Source organism: Rhinolophus sinicus, chromosome 17 (genome assembly GCF_057876585.1).
Source record: "Rhinolophus sinicus isolate RSI-liver-muscle chromosome 17, RSI-T2T, whole genome shotgun sequence".
Classification (NCBI taxonomy): Eukaryota; Metazoa; Chordata; class Mammalia; order Chiroptera; family Rhinolophidae; genus Rhinolophus; species Rhinolophus sinicus.
Window position 1 is genome coordinate 88373629 of NC_142517.1, and position 18733 is coordinate 88392361.

The window sequence follows — 18733 nt, forward strand, 5'->3', positions numbered from 1 at the left end:
CAATCCCCCCCAGGCAGATAAGGCTGCGCGCAGCCCTGTCCACACCGGAGGGCCGTCTGATTCCCGTCTGATTCCCGCCCCTGTGCCCTCAGGCTGCGTGTGGGGGGCGGAGCGGAAGGCGCTGCCTGGGCGGGGACTTCCTAGGTGAACCCTTCCCAGCGGGTTCCCAGCGTACTGGGTCTTGCTCCCCACTCCTGACCACCCTTCGTGAACTCTTCAAGCCACTCTAGATCCCGCATCCCCTGAGGACGTCCTGTTCTGCATCTGGCCCCCAGCTTTAGCCGGACCCCAAAGAGGACACAGAATATAGTAGAACCCGACAGAGTGCTCCATCCTCTGGGCGGCGCCTTGGTCCCCCAAGCAACCCACAGCCTCTCGTGTCCACACATCATATCCCCACGCCTGTAATGCCATTATTTTGTTGGTCCCACAGCCTTTCTCTATAGATTAGTTGTTAAATCACATAATGAAAACAAAACAAAACAAAACAACAACAACAAATAAGTCTTCTATAAGTATAACCCTCACTGCCTAAGCAATTTTGTAGGAAATCACACAATGAAGCTCTCTGGTCTCTCGTCAAATGCAGGACAACTAACTCCAGTGGGCTCTTCTTTTTGTGTGGTGATTTTATTGCATAGCCCTAGTCATTTATTACCCTGGTCATTCACTGCCCCCTGTACCAGAGGACCCCATTTTATGTCTTACCCTTTCTCCTCCAGTACCTCCTCCTTTCCCTTTCTCACTCTGACACTTAAAAAAAAAAAAAAAAAGAAGAAGCTCCTGGATAAAGCTAAATGCATCAGTAGTACACCAGCTCCATCCTTCTCTTCTACTCAAAGTCATCTTCCCCCACATTCCCCCTCCCTCTCTTGAATCATCAATGTTGGTCTTCATTTCCTATTGGATAGTTCTCATCAATATAAAAACATCCTTCTTGTCATTTTGGTACCACAGTACTTTCTTTAAACTTTTATTGTAGTATTCAATAATAATGTATTGCAATTATTTTTAAAGGTGCCTCTTCAACTCCTTGTACTTCTCATTAACAACAAATTAGATCTTTGCCATATTCATATCTATGGCATATGGCATAATCTGTGGCACATAGTAGGTTCTGAGTATAATTTGCTGTTTGAATAACGTAAAGAAATCTGGGAATATATTTAAATAGACAAAAATAATTTAACATATATGAATAGGTAGAGTACTCAAAAGAAAGAAGTTAAAACCACAGCTATAGAATATTTATATTTAACCTCAAGCATCTGACAGTTTATAATATATTTAGAGCTAATTTTCCCTCATAATGTGAATGTTGATTCAGATCTGTGCATGTAACCCAAGAACTGCAGAATTGAACAACTATGTATATTTGCATCATTGGTATTGCTAATTGTCACTAGCAAGGAATAAACCTTCTGAACTAGGTTGTAAATAAATTCTACAGACATACAAAGTGTTTGATACTAGTAAACCATCTTTGCTCTTATGTAATGTGTGCTGTATATTCCAAAACATTCTAATTTCCAAGCCTCCCTGCCCTCTGGCTTCCAGATATCATCTGGAAGATTCTCTTGAAATACCAGATGGCAGAAAAGGGGAGAATTGCTATTCCTGATCCTTTCCTGAGGCAAATTCATTTCCTCCTTGACTCAAGAACCCACCAGATAGACGCCTCTTCTACTTACAGAACCAGATTCTGTCTGGAAGCCCCACAATGGCTGGATCTTCCGGGGGAGGAACTGGCTTTTGGGTTTTTCAGTCTCTCTCAAGCCCCAGCATGATAACAGCTTCCTAATGCTGCTCATTCCTGGGTTGTCTCACCACCTCCGTTTGCCTTCTCACCTATGTAACCAACACTTTTTTTAAAATTTACTGACTTCTTTTTTGGGGCCTGGACCCTGTCTATTACAATTTATATACTTTACCTACATTATATAATGCAGTGCAATGCATATAGTTCATAGTGAATACACATTTAATGTTGACTGTGCAAGAAATCATGTCATATAATAGATACAAATATAGATAAAAGACCTGATAATTCTGCTTTAGCATCACTGCTGTTTTTTCAAAAACAACAAGCCTACCTCAGCTCCCAATCTTTGGTGCTTTCTCTGCCACAATTAATGTTCTTCTTCTTAAGTTCTCCTGGTTAACACCTCCCAATTCATCTAAATATCATCTCGAGCATTTGTTCCTCAGACCATGACACCCCAACAGGTGAGGCTATCTATTTTCATTCTCTATAGCATTTTATACATAGCTACCACATGTATCAGAATTAGCAAATATATATTAATTTTTGTGAATATTTGGCTAATGTCTGTCCCCCTCCCTAGAGTATATACTACATAAATGGAGAGGAATGTCTGATTTACTCAATATTATATGTCCAGCTCATAGGACTTCCTGGTATCTTCTAGTGATTGTCGCGTCCAGCGCGACAAGGGTTGTGGGGAGCGAGGAAAGTGGCACAGGGTTAAGAAAAGACAGTAGCCATGAATAGAGTGCAAGCGGGGCCAAGGGACCAGTAGCCTCAAGGTCTGGGCTGTGGCACCTAATGGGGCCTACACATTAGCTTTTATTAGTTAGTTGGGGAAGTAAAGGAGATAAAGCTTGTGAATCTCAAGATCTGTGAATTCCATACACCATAATAGGAAACTGATTCAAGCCAATCACCCTTGCCTTCAGGCATCTGGGCCTTAAGTCTCAACTTCCCCAAGGGACAAAACCTATATGCATATGAATAGATGAAGAGCACAACATTGAATCTCTTCCTTTGCAGGTTTTGGGAAGGAATGCAGCCACAGAGGCTGAGGCTTTCCCTAGCCTGATGGAGGTGGGGGGCTGTGCCCACCTACTTGAACCCCGTGGGTTCTCCAGTTGATCCCCACTCAGCTCTCCCTGTCTTAGGTTGCTTTCCACGTGGAAAGTCATACCCGTCATTGGCTGACCAGCCATCTTTCTGGGACCAAACAGGGAGACATAACTTGCAAACACAAAGGTTTAGCAAAGTCCCTGAAAGGATCTGTCTCACAGACTCTCCTTTCTTTGGGGGCAGGTACGAGGAGACAGACCGGTAGGCTGCTGCATGGAGACAGTGATTAATTTTTTTTGAATAATTGAGGGAAAAGTGATGAAACACGAGATATTCATGAAATGGAAGATTTTTAAGAAAACTGGATAATGGTGTAGAACTACAGGGACTGATAAGAATCTAAATTGGATAGAAAGGCAGAAGTAATTTAAAAAAAATTGTGTATATAATTTTATTTGAAAATAGTGGGAATTATTGAAGTGTTTTAATCGGGTACTGAGCGAAATCCGATTTGCATTTCAACAAGGTCAATGATAATGTTTTGAATTACTCATTGGGACTCTCATTAGAACAAAACGATTATGATTTGGAGTCAAAATAAAGTTCCAACTGGTTCTCCACTTTAATCATAAAGGAGAACTAAATTGCTGTTTATTATTTAATCTTTTTAATCTATTTTCAGGTTATCCTATTTTATTGGCTTTTTCTTTTTTTTTTTTTTTTTTGACACTCCAATTGCCACATTAACTTGTCTTCAGAAAATAATCTGAAATGATTAGTCATATCCCTTCCCTAACAAACATGAAATAGCACTGGGCCATATATTTCCATACATTTTATGTGTATGGTTTGGATTATTTATTTTCAAAAGAATGTACCATCTTTTATTTTTGTAGTTTTTTTTCATTGTTCACACTGAGATTAGAACATAAAGAGAAAAAATGAAAATGTCAATTACCTAAGTAACTTTTGCGTTAGGATTTTGAACTGGTGACATGACGTGTATGTCTCTCTTGCAACAGAGAAGTGGAAATATTTATAGAATGTTTAACCAAAAAAGAGAAGAAGTCATATTTCTGTATCCTACCACACACCCATTAAAGCAAGACATCTGAAGATATTCGAAGGTCATTCTAAAGATATTTTTGAAAACAGTATAGTGTCACTATATTATTGAAATGGTAAGCAGGGACTGCTACATAATTTATGGGGTTCTCTGCAAAATGAAGATGTGACACTCTTTGCTAAAAAAGAAAGAAAGGAAGGAAGGAAGGAGGGAGGGAGGGAGGGAGGGAAGAAGGGAGGGGGGGAGAGAGAAAGGAAGGAAGGAAGGAAGAAAGAAAGGAGCTTTTCCTGTCTTATACGCATGTTGTCTCTCAACCTGTAATGGTGGTTTATATTTGACATTTAATGTTGTACTCACTAGGGCACAGGGACATTTACTGGGTGAGCACAGACTCTCACAGGCACCTGGCCCTCCCTGAAACTCCCCACCTGGGGCAAGGACATCCTGACCCAAACCTCTCCACACCTGTGCCTACCCTGGGGCCATGGGCTGCAGTGTTCAGTGGGTGAGAGTTGGGGAGTAGGCAGCCAAGAACCTGTCCTGGGATGCAAAGGGGAGGCGAGAGGCTTAATCACACATGAGCTCCAAGCCCCCAGCACATGCTCCGTTATTCCATAGGACTTCACTTACTAAACAACTTGTATGATAAAATGATTAAGAACTTCAAGATGGCCACTGCTGGACATTAAACCCCAAACATGAGGCCCCATTTGGAGTTTGATGTCATGTGAAACTCCACTAATCACTCACTCATGAAGACAGTCCTGATAGTAAGCATTGGATTCTAGCTTCAACTATCAAGTCCACATAAGAACTATACTGCTTGAGTTTATAAATGTAAGCAGACCCTTAGCTATATGAATTTTGATTTAAACTGATTCATATTTATACATTTGTCAAAATGTGACTATATTTTAATAGATAGAGTTTGGTGCTTGAGTTTGTAATGTCAGGCTTTGACTATCTATGGTAAGTTCCAGAGTTGTTTCAGTAACTATCTCTAGAGCTTCAAATCAGTTTGTAAAATAAGTTGGGAAAATGTACGTATTTTAACCATGTACCCCCCCAACATCTTTATGCTCCCCGGGGGTATCCAAACCTCCTTTAGTAGAAAGTGGTTCAGTTCTTGCCTCCATGAATTACCATGTTCCCAAACTGTCCCTTTCTCCTTTACACACACCCATTAAAAGTCATTAATCTCTGGTTAGGTTCCTATTTACTGCCAACAACCTCATTAAAGACGATTTTCATCACAACTATATTTTAATCATTAATTTGTGAGGATACTAAGAGAAGCACAGAATCTTACAAAATTTAACAATGACCACTCTAAGTTTCCTGGAATATAGATCATGCCTGTGACAGATGAACACTACTAATAATGGTATATAAACAATTTTGGGAAAGGACAATCTGACTTGTGTGTTTCCAATGGCACAAAATTACATGATAGAGAGGCATTGCAGTTTGGTAGTTAATGTTCTAAATCTGGCTCTTCCACTAAATTATCATGCATGTAAACTCTTACTAGAGTTTCCTCTTTTGTAAAAGGTGGCTCTAATTTTCAAGATTTCTTCAAAATTATCTTTAATGGGAAAATGATATTTCTTCTTCATCTTTGGAGAAGCACAAGGTATTTGAATTTAGGGAATCACATAGTGAGTAAAAGGAAAAGCAGCACTCTACTCTCACTGAACGTGTGTGTGTGTGTGTGTGTGTGTGTGTGTGTGTGTTGGGATGGGGGTGGAGAACACTTACACATCAGCAATTTTATGACAACATATGTATCTCCTAAAGTTTAATTCAATACTGACACTAAACATCCCTGGGGTTAATGTAGACCCCACAGGTGAAGAACTCAGTTCTGGAAGATTGTCCTTGACTGCAGATGTCAATTGCAAGTTGATGGGTCCCTAGGTTACCTACAAATTCTGTCTGACTTGGCTGTGAATCATAGTATCCCAAACTCCCCTACTCAGGTTTGATCATTTGCTACAATGGAGAGCAGAATTTAGAAGAATTAAATTATAAAGGATATAACTCAGGAACAGCTAGATGGAAGAGATCCATAGGGCAAGGTATGGAGAAAGGGGGACATAGCTTGAGTTCCCTCTCCCAGTTCCCCACCCTCCCAGCATTCCATGTGTTTACCAATCGGAAGTTCTCCAAACCCCATACTTTATGGATTTTTACTATCCCCATACTTTAGGGATATTTTTATCATTACATAGGCATGATTGATTAAGTCATTGGTCATTGGTGATTAACTCAACCTCCAGCCCCTCTCCCCTGCCAGAGGTCAAGAGTTGGAGGTACAAATGTCAATGTTTTAAACTCCTGGTAACCCTGGCAACTAGCCTTCATCTTGAGGTTATCCAGGAGCCCTCAGGCACCAGTCATCTCTTAGCAAACAAAAAGACACATCATTTCTGGAGATTTCAAGAGTTTAGGAATAGTATGCCAGTAAAGGGGAGGGGAGACAGATACCCTAGTAACTTAGTACCAAGATCATAGGTAGTGGCTGGGTACAAGAAAGACAAAAGCAAACGAGAAGTGTTTGTACAGCTGAGAATATGATGATCTTAGTGTAAGTCTATAGACAGATTCTTAGCCTGGAGTTCATGATTAGATGTAAAATGTGCCCCAATCTCTAAGCAAAGTATTGTGTGTATATCCTGTTTTACATGACTTCCTCAGATTAGCAGGAAAATCTGCAAGCAAAGCATAATTAAAAATACTAATGTCGTCAATGACACCCCATTTCCCCGAAAATAAGACTTAGCTGTACAATCAGCTGTAATGCGTCTTTTGGAGCAAAAATTAATATAAGACATTGTAGATTATATTATATTATAGTATACTATATTAATTATATTATATTATATTATATTATATTATATTATATTATATTATATTATATTATTATATTATATTATATTGACTGGGTCTTATAGTAAAATAGGACCGGGCATATTATAATCTATTATATCATATTTTATATTATATTGATCGGGTCTTATATTAAGTTTTGCTCCGAAAGACACATTAGAGCTGATTGTCTGGCTAGGTCTTATTTTCAGGGAAACATGGCCCTGACAGGCCTAAGAAGGGACATGAGAAAATGCATGTGCTATTTGGTGCTCAGGAGTAGGAAATAGCCTGAAACAAGGGATTCAATTTACAGCAAGATGTACAAAGTTGGTAGGTTTACATTTTCATGGAAACAGATCCAATTAATGGAGTTACTTTGTTGAAGCAAATTAACATGTAACTGATAGAATACGTGCTTCAAATGAGTCTTTATATCCTAAAATCCACCTGTCTTTACATACCCCGCCATGGAGACTTTAGAGTTTATGGAATAAATGACCCTTTGAGACCTCATTTCATAAAGCTTTTCTGATCTCTGGCAGAAGGGTATTAGGGCATGTTCCCAGTTGATAAAATTGCCAACGAGGCAAAGTTTACGTTCAAAAAATTTCCTATTCTCTTGTAATCGTTTGTTTCCCCAACAAATGAAAATGTTTCCACATTCTGATATTCTCTTAATTTGAAAAGATATATATTTCTGATATACTATTTTTACTAGTTAAATATGTTTTCAAATCTTATGCTGTTTTCCAGCAATATTTCATAGTTTAAAGAGTCTACATGACCTTATTATTGTATACCAACTCCAATCTACGTGAAACTGTAGTCCTTAAATTTGCCATGTGTTCATATTATAGGCATCCTCCATCTGTGTAAGGATTTAGTTTAGAAAGACAAAACAAATTATAGTTTTGATAGTATGTGCAGGACACATGATTTTAGGACTTTTAATAATGTACTGACACTGGGCGTTGTTATAACCACTCTTCAGAAGATGAATTAATTTTCTAAATTTTCTGGCATAATAAAATATTGGCTTATTAATCAGATCTATTTTTTAAAAATCAAAACAGAAAATCTTTAGAGAAATATCCTACAAAATTGAGAGCACAAACAGTGGTTAAAAGATAGGCTGTTTGTTTTTCAGTTTGATTAAATTACAAGACTTCTTTCATAATTACACTTTATTTTTATTATGAGAATTTCCTCACTCCTCCCTCCAACATAAGAACGCCGAAAATACAGAAAATGGTCATTATTTGGAAAGATGATTTAATTAACAGGTTTTGAAGGTCTGGGCATAAAATGCTATATTCACTCTCTTGGAGTCATTCTTTAGGTGAACTGACTTGATACCATGTTTCCCCGAAAATAAGACCTATCCCGAAAATAAGACCCACCCTGAAAATAAGCCCCAGTTAAGATCATCAGCCAGATGCACACATTTAGTACATGATGACGATGTTCCAGAAGAAGATGACATGACTGTATTTGAATAAATGTAGATTGCTGGACATGAAAAAATAAGACATCCCCTGAAAATAAGCCTTAATGCATCTTTTGGAGCAAAAATTAATATAAGACCCAGTCTTATTTTCAGGGAAATGCAGTACGTAGTAGGTGTTCAACAGTTCTGGTTTGATTAAATACCATGCAGTGTAGAGTAGCATGAAGTGGCATTTAAAATGCAACCAGGAAACTACTTTTCTCCTTTAATCTCTTTTCTATATACTTTTATTTGCTAGGCTTCACAACATTAGGGGAGAAAAGGTATCCTGAAAGTTCACAAAACAAATAAATTATGGTTTGAAAAAAATTACATCTATGTATTTCCTGGAACTTCTTGTTTTAAAAGGGGTGTGCAGTTGTTTTTAGCATCCTCCCAAGATTGTCATGTAATGAAGGTACCTATCTTGGACTAAAACCACTACGCAATTATTAATTAAGGACCCTCAGACTTAACTCTATCCTTTAGTGAATTATATTAAGTAGAATTTTCAGTATGCCTCTTGATTTAAAAAATGCTGATGAATATTTTGACAGAAAAAACAATTGCCACTATGAAAACATAGAATTAATTTATCTAGGAAGCATGAGTGCCATATGTGTATGTGGTTATAGAGCTGAGTAAGAGTGGGCATTTTGGGTATCACAACAACAACAAAAAAGATCATGTCTATGAATGTGTTATTTTGAATGTCATCATTTTCTTTCAGATGTGTTGAATTTGATCTTCAAGACAGTATCAAATTTGCTAACATGCATCTCAGGGTTTCTTTTGCTAGGAAAAATGGATTAAAATAAATAAAATGTTACTTAACAAAATAAACCAGATACAAAATCTTGCCTTGTATTTACAGATAAATTTTAATGGAATATTTCATGGTCTAACATAAACATCAGACCCAATGACACTAATTCTTGTACAGCCTTTGGCTTACCCTGTATAACAAAATCTGTTATTTAGACTATAAAATACCTTATGGTAAGTGAACTTCCAAAGACACAAAGAAAATCTTCCATAAATTTAAAAGCTTATCTCAAATTCTTATTGGCATGAGCTTAGGATAGATATATTATTAATTGCATTATCTTAGGTAGTTGAAATATGTAATACTGGTTAGAGTGTGAAAATTAAAAAAAATAGGTTTAGGTATTTTTGCTTGTGTTCATAGTCAACATTAGTAAACAGACATAAGTGAATGTAAAATTACAGAGTTTTGAAATTTTGGCAATCTCAAGCAAATTTCCCTAAGTCAGCAACATTTTTTTAACCCTTAGTCAGCATATTACAAGGTTCATATATTCCAAGGAGTAACAACTAAATGTTGTACAAATAAGATAACATTTGTTTTACTACCGCTTACATTTTAAAACTTCCATTTTTAAATTTACAAAATGGCATCGTTGAGAAAATCTAAAATGAATGAGTGATGTATGCAGTTCAAAATAGATATGCAAAATTATGTATTTGGCTTAAAGGGATATGTTTTGTAACATCTTTTATAACCTGTCAGTGGGAAAAAAGAAAGTTCCATCTTTCAATGTCTGTTTTCATGCCTAAGAAAATGAACTAAATGAATAGACAATTCAGTAATGTCCAACAGATAACTAAAATTCAAATTTTATTTTTCCATATGTATCAGACAATTTTTTTTTTCTGACAAGACTTTACTGAAAGATGAAGTGCAAATGGGAACCCTGTAAGGATGTTTATAAGAGTTGTACATGACATATTTTAAGCGCCACTAAGTACACATTGAATACTTTGTAAGTATATAGGCATATCAACATGCAAGTGTCATGTACCTAATATTACAATATGCATTTTGTTTTTTTGAAAATGTTAATGATAACAGTAGATTCAATAATTGTGCACTATGCTTGATTTTGGTGGATTTTCCTTACAGCACAGAATTTATTTTTATGCTGTCCTAAATATACCCTTCCAAAAGTTATGAATTTCACATCATATAAATAGAACATTTTATTTTTGAAGCTGCATTACTGGGAACACCTGCATTTCAGGGTAACAATTTTCAGAGATAAGTCTTTAAATTCTTTTTAACATGGCAGACTTGTTCCAATGTTGATTATATTGAAATATTTATGATAAAAATGGAGCTTTCTTGAGGGAATATTTTTTGGTTGAATGAAAAGCTAAACAACCAATTCACAAATATTGATGTGAACTGAATATGAAAAAAAATAGTTTAGTATTCCCAAACTCACACATCCTTGCATTACTACATGACTGCATCATTGAATCTACAATAAGTACAGCAGGTACAGTTGAATAAATTTGTCAAGAGATTAAAATTTTATACATTTATATAAGGAGAAAGAATACTAGTTTTAAAAAATTTCTAAATTATTTTTTCTATTTATGAGAAGAATTCAATACAGTAGAAACAGAGAAAAGCAAAAAAGATAGAGAGATCATTCAGTTTACATTTCATAGTATCTTTTTTTTTTTAACCAACTGGTGACCACTGCTTTCAATCATCACATATTTTATTGCATATTAAGTTTCACTATCAGCAAATATAAAGAGAAGAGTGTCTACTAGTATCATGTACAAGGAAAAGCATCTAAAGAAAGAAAACTTTTGAGGTTTGACAGTACTGTGTGTAAGAGAAGTGTAATGTGGCATTTCATACCGCACTTTAAATCTGAGTAGGAATCACTGCTGTTCTGACCCTGAATGTGGGAAAAGTGCTTAAGTGCTGAGCCCTGGTAGGTTTTTCTTTTGCCCTTGCAATCTTCAAATATCTTTTAACTTTTCTTCTTTTGAAATATACAGCATATTTCCTAGGGGGAAAATAATGTTTTTGTTTTTACATCTTTTTCATATTTGGGCTTATTCTCTCCAAAATAACCATATATCTTGTAACTAGCATACATGTACACGTATATACACGTACACATATACGGAAGAAAATGATAAAGATTAGATCAAATATTATTTGTAACATAACCACACAATATAGAAATATCTTACTTTAACTTTATGCATATAGTATAGATTCAGTCATAATTTGAATATTTTCTGTATTTTTTTCTTCCAAGAGGAAAATTTGCTTTTAAAGTGTCATTTCCTTTTAGAATGATTAAATTACATCACTTGAAAAATTCATATGACGTCTATGCAGACAGAGTGGACATTTTTGGCAATACTTTGCATTCATTATTCAGAGATTATTTGCTAACAAGGAGGCAGTCTTAAATACTTAAATTTTTGTCTTACACAGTTAACACTGCTTGGGAAAACAAATCATATACATAATTTTTACTTAAAAACACAACATCAACTCATAAGAATGTGTTGTATTTTAAATATTAAATAAATAGATTGGATTGCAAAGTGTTGCCATTTAAATTATCTTTTCAAAAAATCAACACAATTGTATTACTATTGCATTGAAATATTAAATAGGCATGAGAAGAACTGTCTTTATAAAGTTATAATATTTTGCCTATAGGAAAAGTTAATGCTACAAAAGGAAAAACAAATGCAGATCCATACTCTGTTGAATACACTAAAGGAAGTCGGCTTTTGAGATTTCCCAGGGGGCGGGGAGCATACTGTTATGATAACCCCAAAAGAGTGCTTCCTGGGATATCTTGTAAATAATTATTTCTTCTATTTATATTGAAGTATCATAGCCCATGTTAAAAGTGAGAGGTAGAAGGATTATTGTAAGTATGCATGGCAGAGAACTTACCAGCTATATCTAACAACTATTGCATTCAATATTCATAATCTCAATACATAAAAATGCTGATGAGTTTAGAACTCATTCTTATATGTTGTCCCCTTTTGCTCTCTTTATAATCTTGCTACTTTCAATCCATTGACTTTGGAAGGGTATAAGTGCAAAGGGCATGCTTGGAGTAGAATAGGGAGAGAAAGGAAAAAAAAAATGAATAGAAAAAGAAAAGATACAAAAATTTTTCAGTAAGATATAGCGACTTTAACTACTAAAGGTAACCTGTGCATTTGATTGAATAAGTTTGTATTTATATTAAAAGTGCCACAATTCATTAAAACATACACACATTTCAAAGGAAGTTTAAGAATTCCAAATTCAATTACATATAAATCAAAGTTTCTTTCTCTCCCATAATGCTAAAAACTAGGGCAAATAATTTTATTATGTCACATTAATGATCAAGTAAGAAAAACTTAATGTGTTACTGAATCAGTTGTATTTTTAATTAATGCTTTAGTATGTGAGAGGTGAAGATTAGCAACCTCTTGGATCTCGTTGAAGAATTCTTTAAAATCCCTTTGCGTTAAGTATCCAGCAATAGAATTGCAGATATTGCACTGAGTATATTTCAATATTGCCAGTGTATATTTCAAAACAAATTCTATTTTCTACACTAAGATTTCCTCTTTCCCAATATTCAAAATGCATATTATAATTACATGGGTTTCGAACATCCATACACAGCAAGTACAAGATACTTACATGTACGTACACTGTAGTTACCTATATTTTGCATAGTTTTTAGTGTGTACTTTGTGCCACTTAATAAAAGCATTACTCAGTAATTCTCATTAAGTGTTTCATTTATCTTAGTTGTCGTTGCCATTTGTTTTTTACTTATTTGTTTGTTTTGTCTTGTATATTCATCACAGATTAAATTTGCAAAGGAGGCTAATATTGGGCATTTTTAGAGGGTTCTAAGTAATTAGCAATATGACCAGGAAGTTGAAGTAAGATATGAGGTTTTGAATTTTCTCCACAATTAAAACCATAATATGCAATTTCTTATTTATCATTCCTTAAATTATCCTTAAGTCCAAAGAAAAAGCAAAAGTATTTCAAATGTTCCCCTTGGTAACACTTTGCAATAAGTGGCACTAAATTACACGATAACTGCTATATTACATGGAAGAACCATCACTGTCAAACCGTTGCTGTACATGTGCCTATATGGAATCTCAATGCTATTACAATCATGAGTACATAATTACAAGTGAGCCTGTCCTTTTAATTGAGATATTTATATTTTTTACAAATAAAAATAAATGAGGTGTTAGCTTCTTTGCCATATTTAGGAAAGTTACTTTTCTTTCTCTATTTGTTATTTTAATTGTGGGGTTTCAATGCAAGATTAAGTATCTTGAATCAATATGAGATCATCCAGTTTCTAGATTAAACTCCAATATCAGGTTCCTTAAACTGCTTCTTGAATTCTCTGGTAAAAGAAAAGAAGTTGAAATCAATCAATCAATCTCTCTCTCACACTTACACATACACACACACACAAATACCTTGCTCATGCTCTCTGTGTTTTGCTTTAGCTCTCACAAACTCTCATTGCCTTCCTAATTTTGATAATCATTCTATCTAGGACATTCAAAAATGGAAAAAAAAAATTCTGCTTACACTTTTTGATGGAGGACACTCAATTTACACTGTAAACAGTACACTGGCAGAGAATAGCTACTTTTGGTAAAGAATAATGTTCCATATTGTACTAGGTGTGTGTGTGTGTGTGTGTGTGTGTGTGTGTGTGTGTGTGTGTGTGTATGTGTGTGTGTGTGTGTGCACGCTCGCGTGCGCACTCCTTCCACTGAGTTCTGTAGGTACTGTGCTCACTAAGCAGAGACAGAATTTGGCTCTCGGTGCATACAAGTGTACACATTTCAGATAATTGACATGGTTCCATTACAAATGTATTTCATTTCTTTTCTGATTTTTACGGAAATGGCAGAATTTTTACAATTTATTTCCTTGTTTGGTGGGAATCAAAAAATGTTTAAAGATAGGAAAACGTGACTCTACTCCTATTTTATTTTAGTAACTAAAAATGATACCTAATTCAAATCTATCTATTTTCACTGGCAAAATATTTGCTTATCGCCCACAAATCATAATATACCAGTTAGTGTCTTGTAAACAGTTCTAATTGTGTTATATAGTACTCTGAAGGGTTAAAGAATAAAAAATCTTGAAATGCAACCATTTTGGGATTTCTAATTTTACAGTGTTATAAATAATGATTGAGTTATTTAGGCAACAATTTAGCAGTTGGAGCCAAGTATAATATGGACAAAATGAAGAGGGATGTAAATACAGCATCTATGAAGAGTAGCAATTTTGTAAGTGCATCCTGAAATTAGGCTTTAAATAGTAATTGATGATGCAGTTTATACAACTTACTTCTGTAACAAGAACCTTTCCATTTGTACTAACAGGATGAATTTTGCTTTGTGGAGTCTTTCTAAAGATTATGCATTGAAAGATATGAACAGTTTATAAACCTATTCTAGTTTCAATGTGTCTAGTAGCACCTACCTGATTCTCTCAAACTACCATACTATATTAACATATTATTGCATTTTTCCACAGATGGTATGAATTGAACTGTAAAAACAAGCATGCAATCACATCAATGCAGACTTATTTCCTTAAAATGTCATACTGTATATGATTTATTATGTTAACACTCAACCACATCATATTATTTATGTTCTGTATATTCTGAAAAAGTGCTGCTCGACTGACATCGTCCTTTTTTTCTTTTGTAAGGAATCAACAAGATAAATGCTTCAACAATCAAAAAAAATTTAAAATTCTAACACTGTGTTTAAAAGATGTATACTTTTCTGATAAATAATCTACGATACAGCACCCTTGTCTTTCATTTGATATTAACACGCGATGTCGTACTCAACCATTCTCATTTCCCCAAAATAAATTCCAAGATATAATTTTCCAAAACAAAGGCCATCATGCTGTCAGACATCACAAGTATAGCTACCATATTGTTATATTTGTTTTCTTCTTAAAGGTGCAATGCTTGTGAATGGGAAAATAATTTTTATCTAACTGGATTTTTAAATTTTAGCATATAATAAATTTAATGAGAACTAATCTAACAATATTGTATCTCACTAGAAGAAATAATAAGACTTCAGATTGACTCTGTGTCATATTTAAGAATACAGCATTTCTTAATGGTTAACTACACCAAAATTTCAGAAATAATCCAGAGAAAGAGACTTTCACCTTGGAGTTAAAAGCATGGCAGAAATTCTCTATCACTCACTGTTTCATAAGTGTGTACCTCACAAAATGCATAGACAGGAATTGAATATAAAGAATTAGTTCATTTATACAGAAAACATATCTTAAACACTTCTTTTTGGCAAACCAACATAGATAAGCAGCTCTGGAACTGCTAAAATTAAAATTTGTAAATTTTTAGCAAACTAAGAATTTATGTTTAGGTTATTATTCAACTGTGGTTGTAATTTAAAACCTGAGGCTGTGCACTGGTTGTTAGCTTAAAATTACCTTCCCTTATAACATTGTGCTTCCATTGTATAACAAATAAAAACTAACAAGAACTAGAAAAGTTTGTTGTTGAACAGTGCTAGGACATACAGACAAAATACTAATACATGTTATCTACTTATAATATTGGCTTAAGTAATATCTAAAGGGATATAATGGACATTAGAAAATGCTTACTTATGACTGAATTACCTACAGCCAAAAAAGTTAAATATGTATCAAATAATGTTTAATTGGATTTATTATATGCACTATATACAGATACTAAAATGTCTCAAAATTGTGCCCTATGGATACTTCAATTTTGTTTAGGTAGGTGAGTCTTTGAGGAGCAAATAAATTATAGAGTCAAATTAGAGAAATGAATGGAATCTTTGTGATTTCCAAAGCAGTAAAATGTCTGTAACAATTTATTGGTAAATGAAGCTATAATAAGCTAATGGTGGGATCTATATAATTACATAAGATACTGTGACATGATTGCAACTCATACACATGGCTCCTGTATCAAGTACTACATTTTTAAATAGCAAATTGATACAGCTTTACCAGTATATCTCAAACATTGCAGAATCTATACTACAGTGTTTTGAGTTTGTGTTTTCTAGGGCATACGTTTTCAAGCATGTCTTAAAGAGAGACACATAGAAAACATTGTAAACCTCTAATGTCTGATTAAACTTAAGCACATTATCTCTTTAACTAATCCTGTTCTTTGTGAAAGCTGTCCAATGGCAAAATGACAAAGTCTATGTATGATTTAAAAGGGGAAAAATGAGGGGGAAAAACAACAACTCTGCATACATTTTTCAATGTATAAAAACAATTCAATATCATGATCCAAGGAAATGATTAACATTGTTAAGGCTGTATATTCAAGCACTGTATGTTAAAAGAGCAATGGTGTGGGATTTAGGCAGTAAGAAATGTCCTGCATTATGAATGGTACAGTAATTAAAGAATGATGTTTTCGACAGCTGATTGTTGGTATACACTGGCTACTGATAGCAGTACAGTATGGGAGTTAATAAAGGTAGCAGAAGATGGTAGAAATGAATTCTGAAGGATGATAGCCAGTTTTCTCCAGCAGCCAGCCTGGTAAGTAAAACTCAGAATCTTGGCCTGCATTTTAAATGAAATACTCTTTTTTCTCTTCAGCATTGACTTGGCTGCCTTCAGCATTGATAATGGCTGTGTCAGCATCTGGTGCATCTTCAGCTCCTTTAGCTTCATTTGTTAAATACGTTCCTGTTGTATTGGAAGAAAAAGATGTTAGTTCTGTGAGACTGGTGAATAGCCAGCCTTAAAGCTATATTCATTTAGGAAAAAATAAAAACTTATGTCAGTTTTCTTATATGTTAAAACATATTCTGAGGCATCATAAACCACACAATTCACTTTGCTGAAGTTACACAGTTTGTTTCAGTTTTCAGGTAAAAAGCAGATGAAGCTGGGGTCAGATTAACTGGAGGCAACAGCCAAACGGGGATGGGTAATGAGCACTTTGATTTCTTTAATGAGGGATACAGACCATGTGATCCAGACAGCTGTAGCTATCAGGATCCTTTGTTAAGATGTTGCTAATGATCACATCACATGTGTCACCATTCATTTTGGTAATTCCATTTAAAAGTAGATTGTATCAATAGTTTGCTACCTAGCTCATTATAAGAACACACATATTTTCCGTACTAAGATGGCCACATGTGTATCCATAAACCTACAAACAGAACATTGACCAAATGCTTAATGTTATAGCTGAATTTCAGTTCTAGAGATAAATTACGAGCTAATTTCCTTTTTTTTTCTGAACCAGTGACTCACTCTGTGACCTTTGACAATTATTGTCCTAAGCCAATTTAACTTTAAAGTTGAATAAAATAATCAAGAATTACCTGAAATAATTTAGTATGTCTCTCTCTCTCTCTCTTGCATGTGCACACTAAGATATTTCATGGTGAAGCTAGCCTTTAGAATTTTTTGTCAGAGTTAAGAATACTTTATTAATTATAACCTACCTTTATGTCTTGCCAGATATCGACCAAGCAGAAATATAGAACACAGAGTGACAAATACAACTACGGCCACTATTCCTCCTATAAGAGCATGATCAGGTCCAGTCTGGCCAGCCAGAGCATTGGGGTCTAGAAAAGAGCAGAAAATATTGCTCAAGTTAGTGTGTCATTTGGTCATAGAGTTTATATATGCATTAGAAGGAGTTATTTCAAATGAGCACATTTCTATTAAAATAAATTTTCATCCATGTGTATCACACCAATCACCTAGTCAACGCATGTTCATTGTGTATCCATAATGGACAAGATACTTGGGGATAGAATATTTGCCACATCAATCACTGTTGCTACTAAATTTACATTTTAAAGAGAGACTAGATAAACAAATACACATACATAATTTTGCATAGTTTTATGCCTTTCCTTCCTCTTCTCCATCTGAAAATATGTGTATGCACGTTTTAGTGTAAGGAACACAACTATACCATTTTAAAAATAAAATTATGTCATAGGAAAGGCTGGAACTGGAGATGATAAATTGGGATTTATCATTATACATATTATTTAAAGCTATGCATACTGATAAACTTGGGATGAGAGTGAGTCTAGATAGAGAGAAGGAAAGGTCTGAAAACTGAGCCCTGAAAAACTCCCATACTTAAAGTCTAGGAAGAGGAACTGCTTACAGCTGAAGAGACTCAGCAGGAGAGAACAGGGAGGTAGGAAAGGTCCTGGAGAGTACACTACTGTTGATATAAAAAAAAAAAAAAAAGAATGCATTTTGAGGAGAAGAGGGTGTTGTTAAAAACTGTGTTAAGTGTTATTGAGAGGAGGTGAAAAATGAATACTCAAAATTGAGGATAAAGCACCTGTTGAACTTGTAGTGTCAAAGGAAGTGGTTGGAAAGATATAGATTAATAATATACTTTTACTTTCTGCCATTAGTAAGATATTACAGGAAAGACATGAGCCCAGTAAAATATGGAATTTTTAGGCAGAAATGGAAAAGATCAAAAGAAAGCCCAGGCATTTGGGTCTTCAAAAGCTTGGAAAATCAATTACTCATAGAAGTTGCATAGTAAGGGATAAAAGCGAGGGAAGCTTTGAGCAACAATATCCACCAGCCCTATAGCAAAGATCAGAT

At 34.8% G+C, this 18733-nt stretch overlaps 1 protein-coding gene across 3 annotated transcripts in view; it reads right to left on the reverse strand.

Moving 5' to 3' along the window:
• Nucleotides 1-14691: 14691 nt before the first annotated feature.
• Nucleotides 14692-18733, reverse strand: part of CADM2 (cell adhesion molecule 2) — a 1070118-nt gene continuing 1066076 nt past the window's right edge. For 2 of the 3 annotated variants that reach the window (XM_074333317.2, XM_019745437.3), the window contains 2 exons: nucleotides 17593-17718; nucleotides 16563-16822 (listed from right to left, as the gene is read on the reverse strand). In XM_074333317.2, coding sequence (XP_074189418.1) covers nucleotides 16704-16822; nucleotides 17593-17718 — 245 coding nt within the window. In that variant the 3' untranslated portion in view covers nucleotides 16563-16703. Of the gene's footprint in view, nucleotides 16823-17592; nucleotides 17719-18733 lie in introns of all 3 variants that reach the window. The other variant, XM_074333327.2, reaches the window with a different exon arrangement.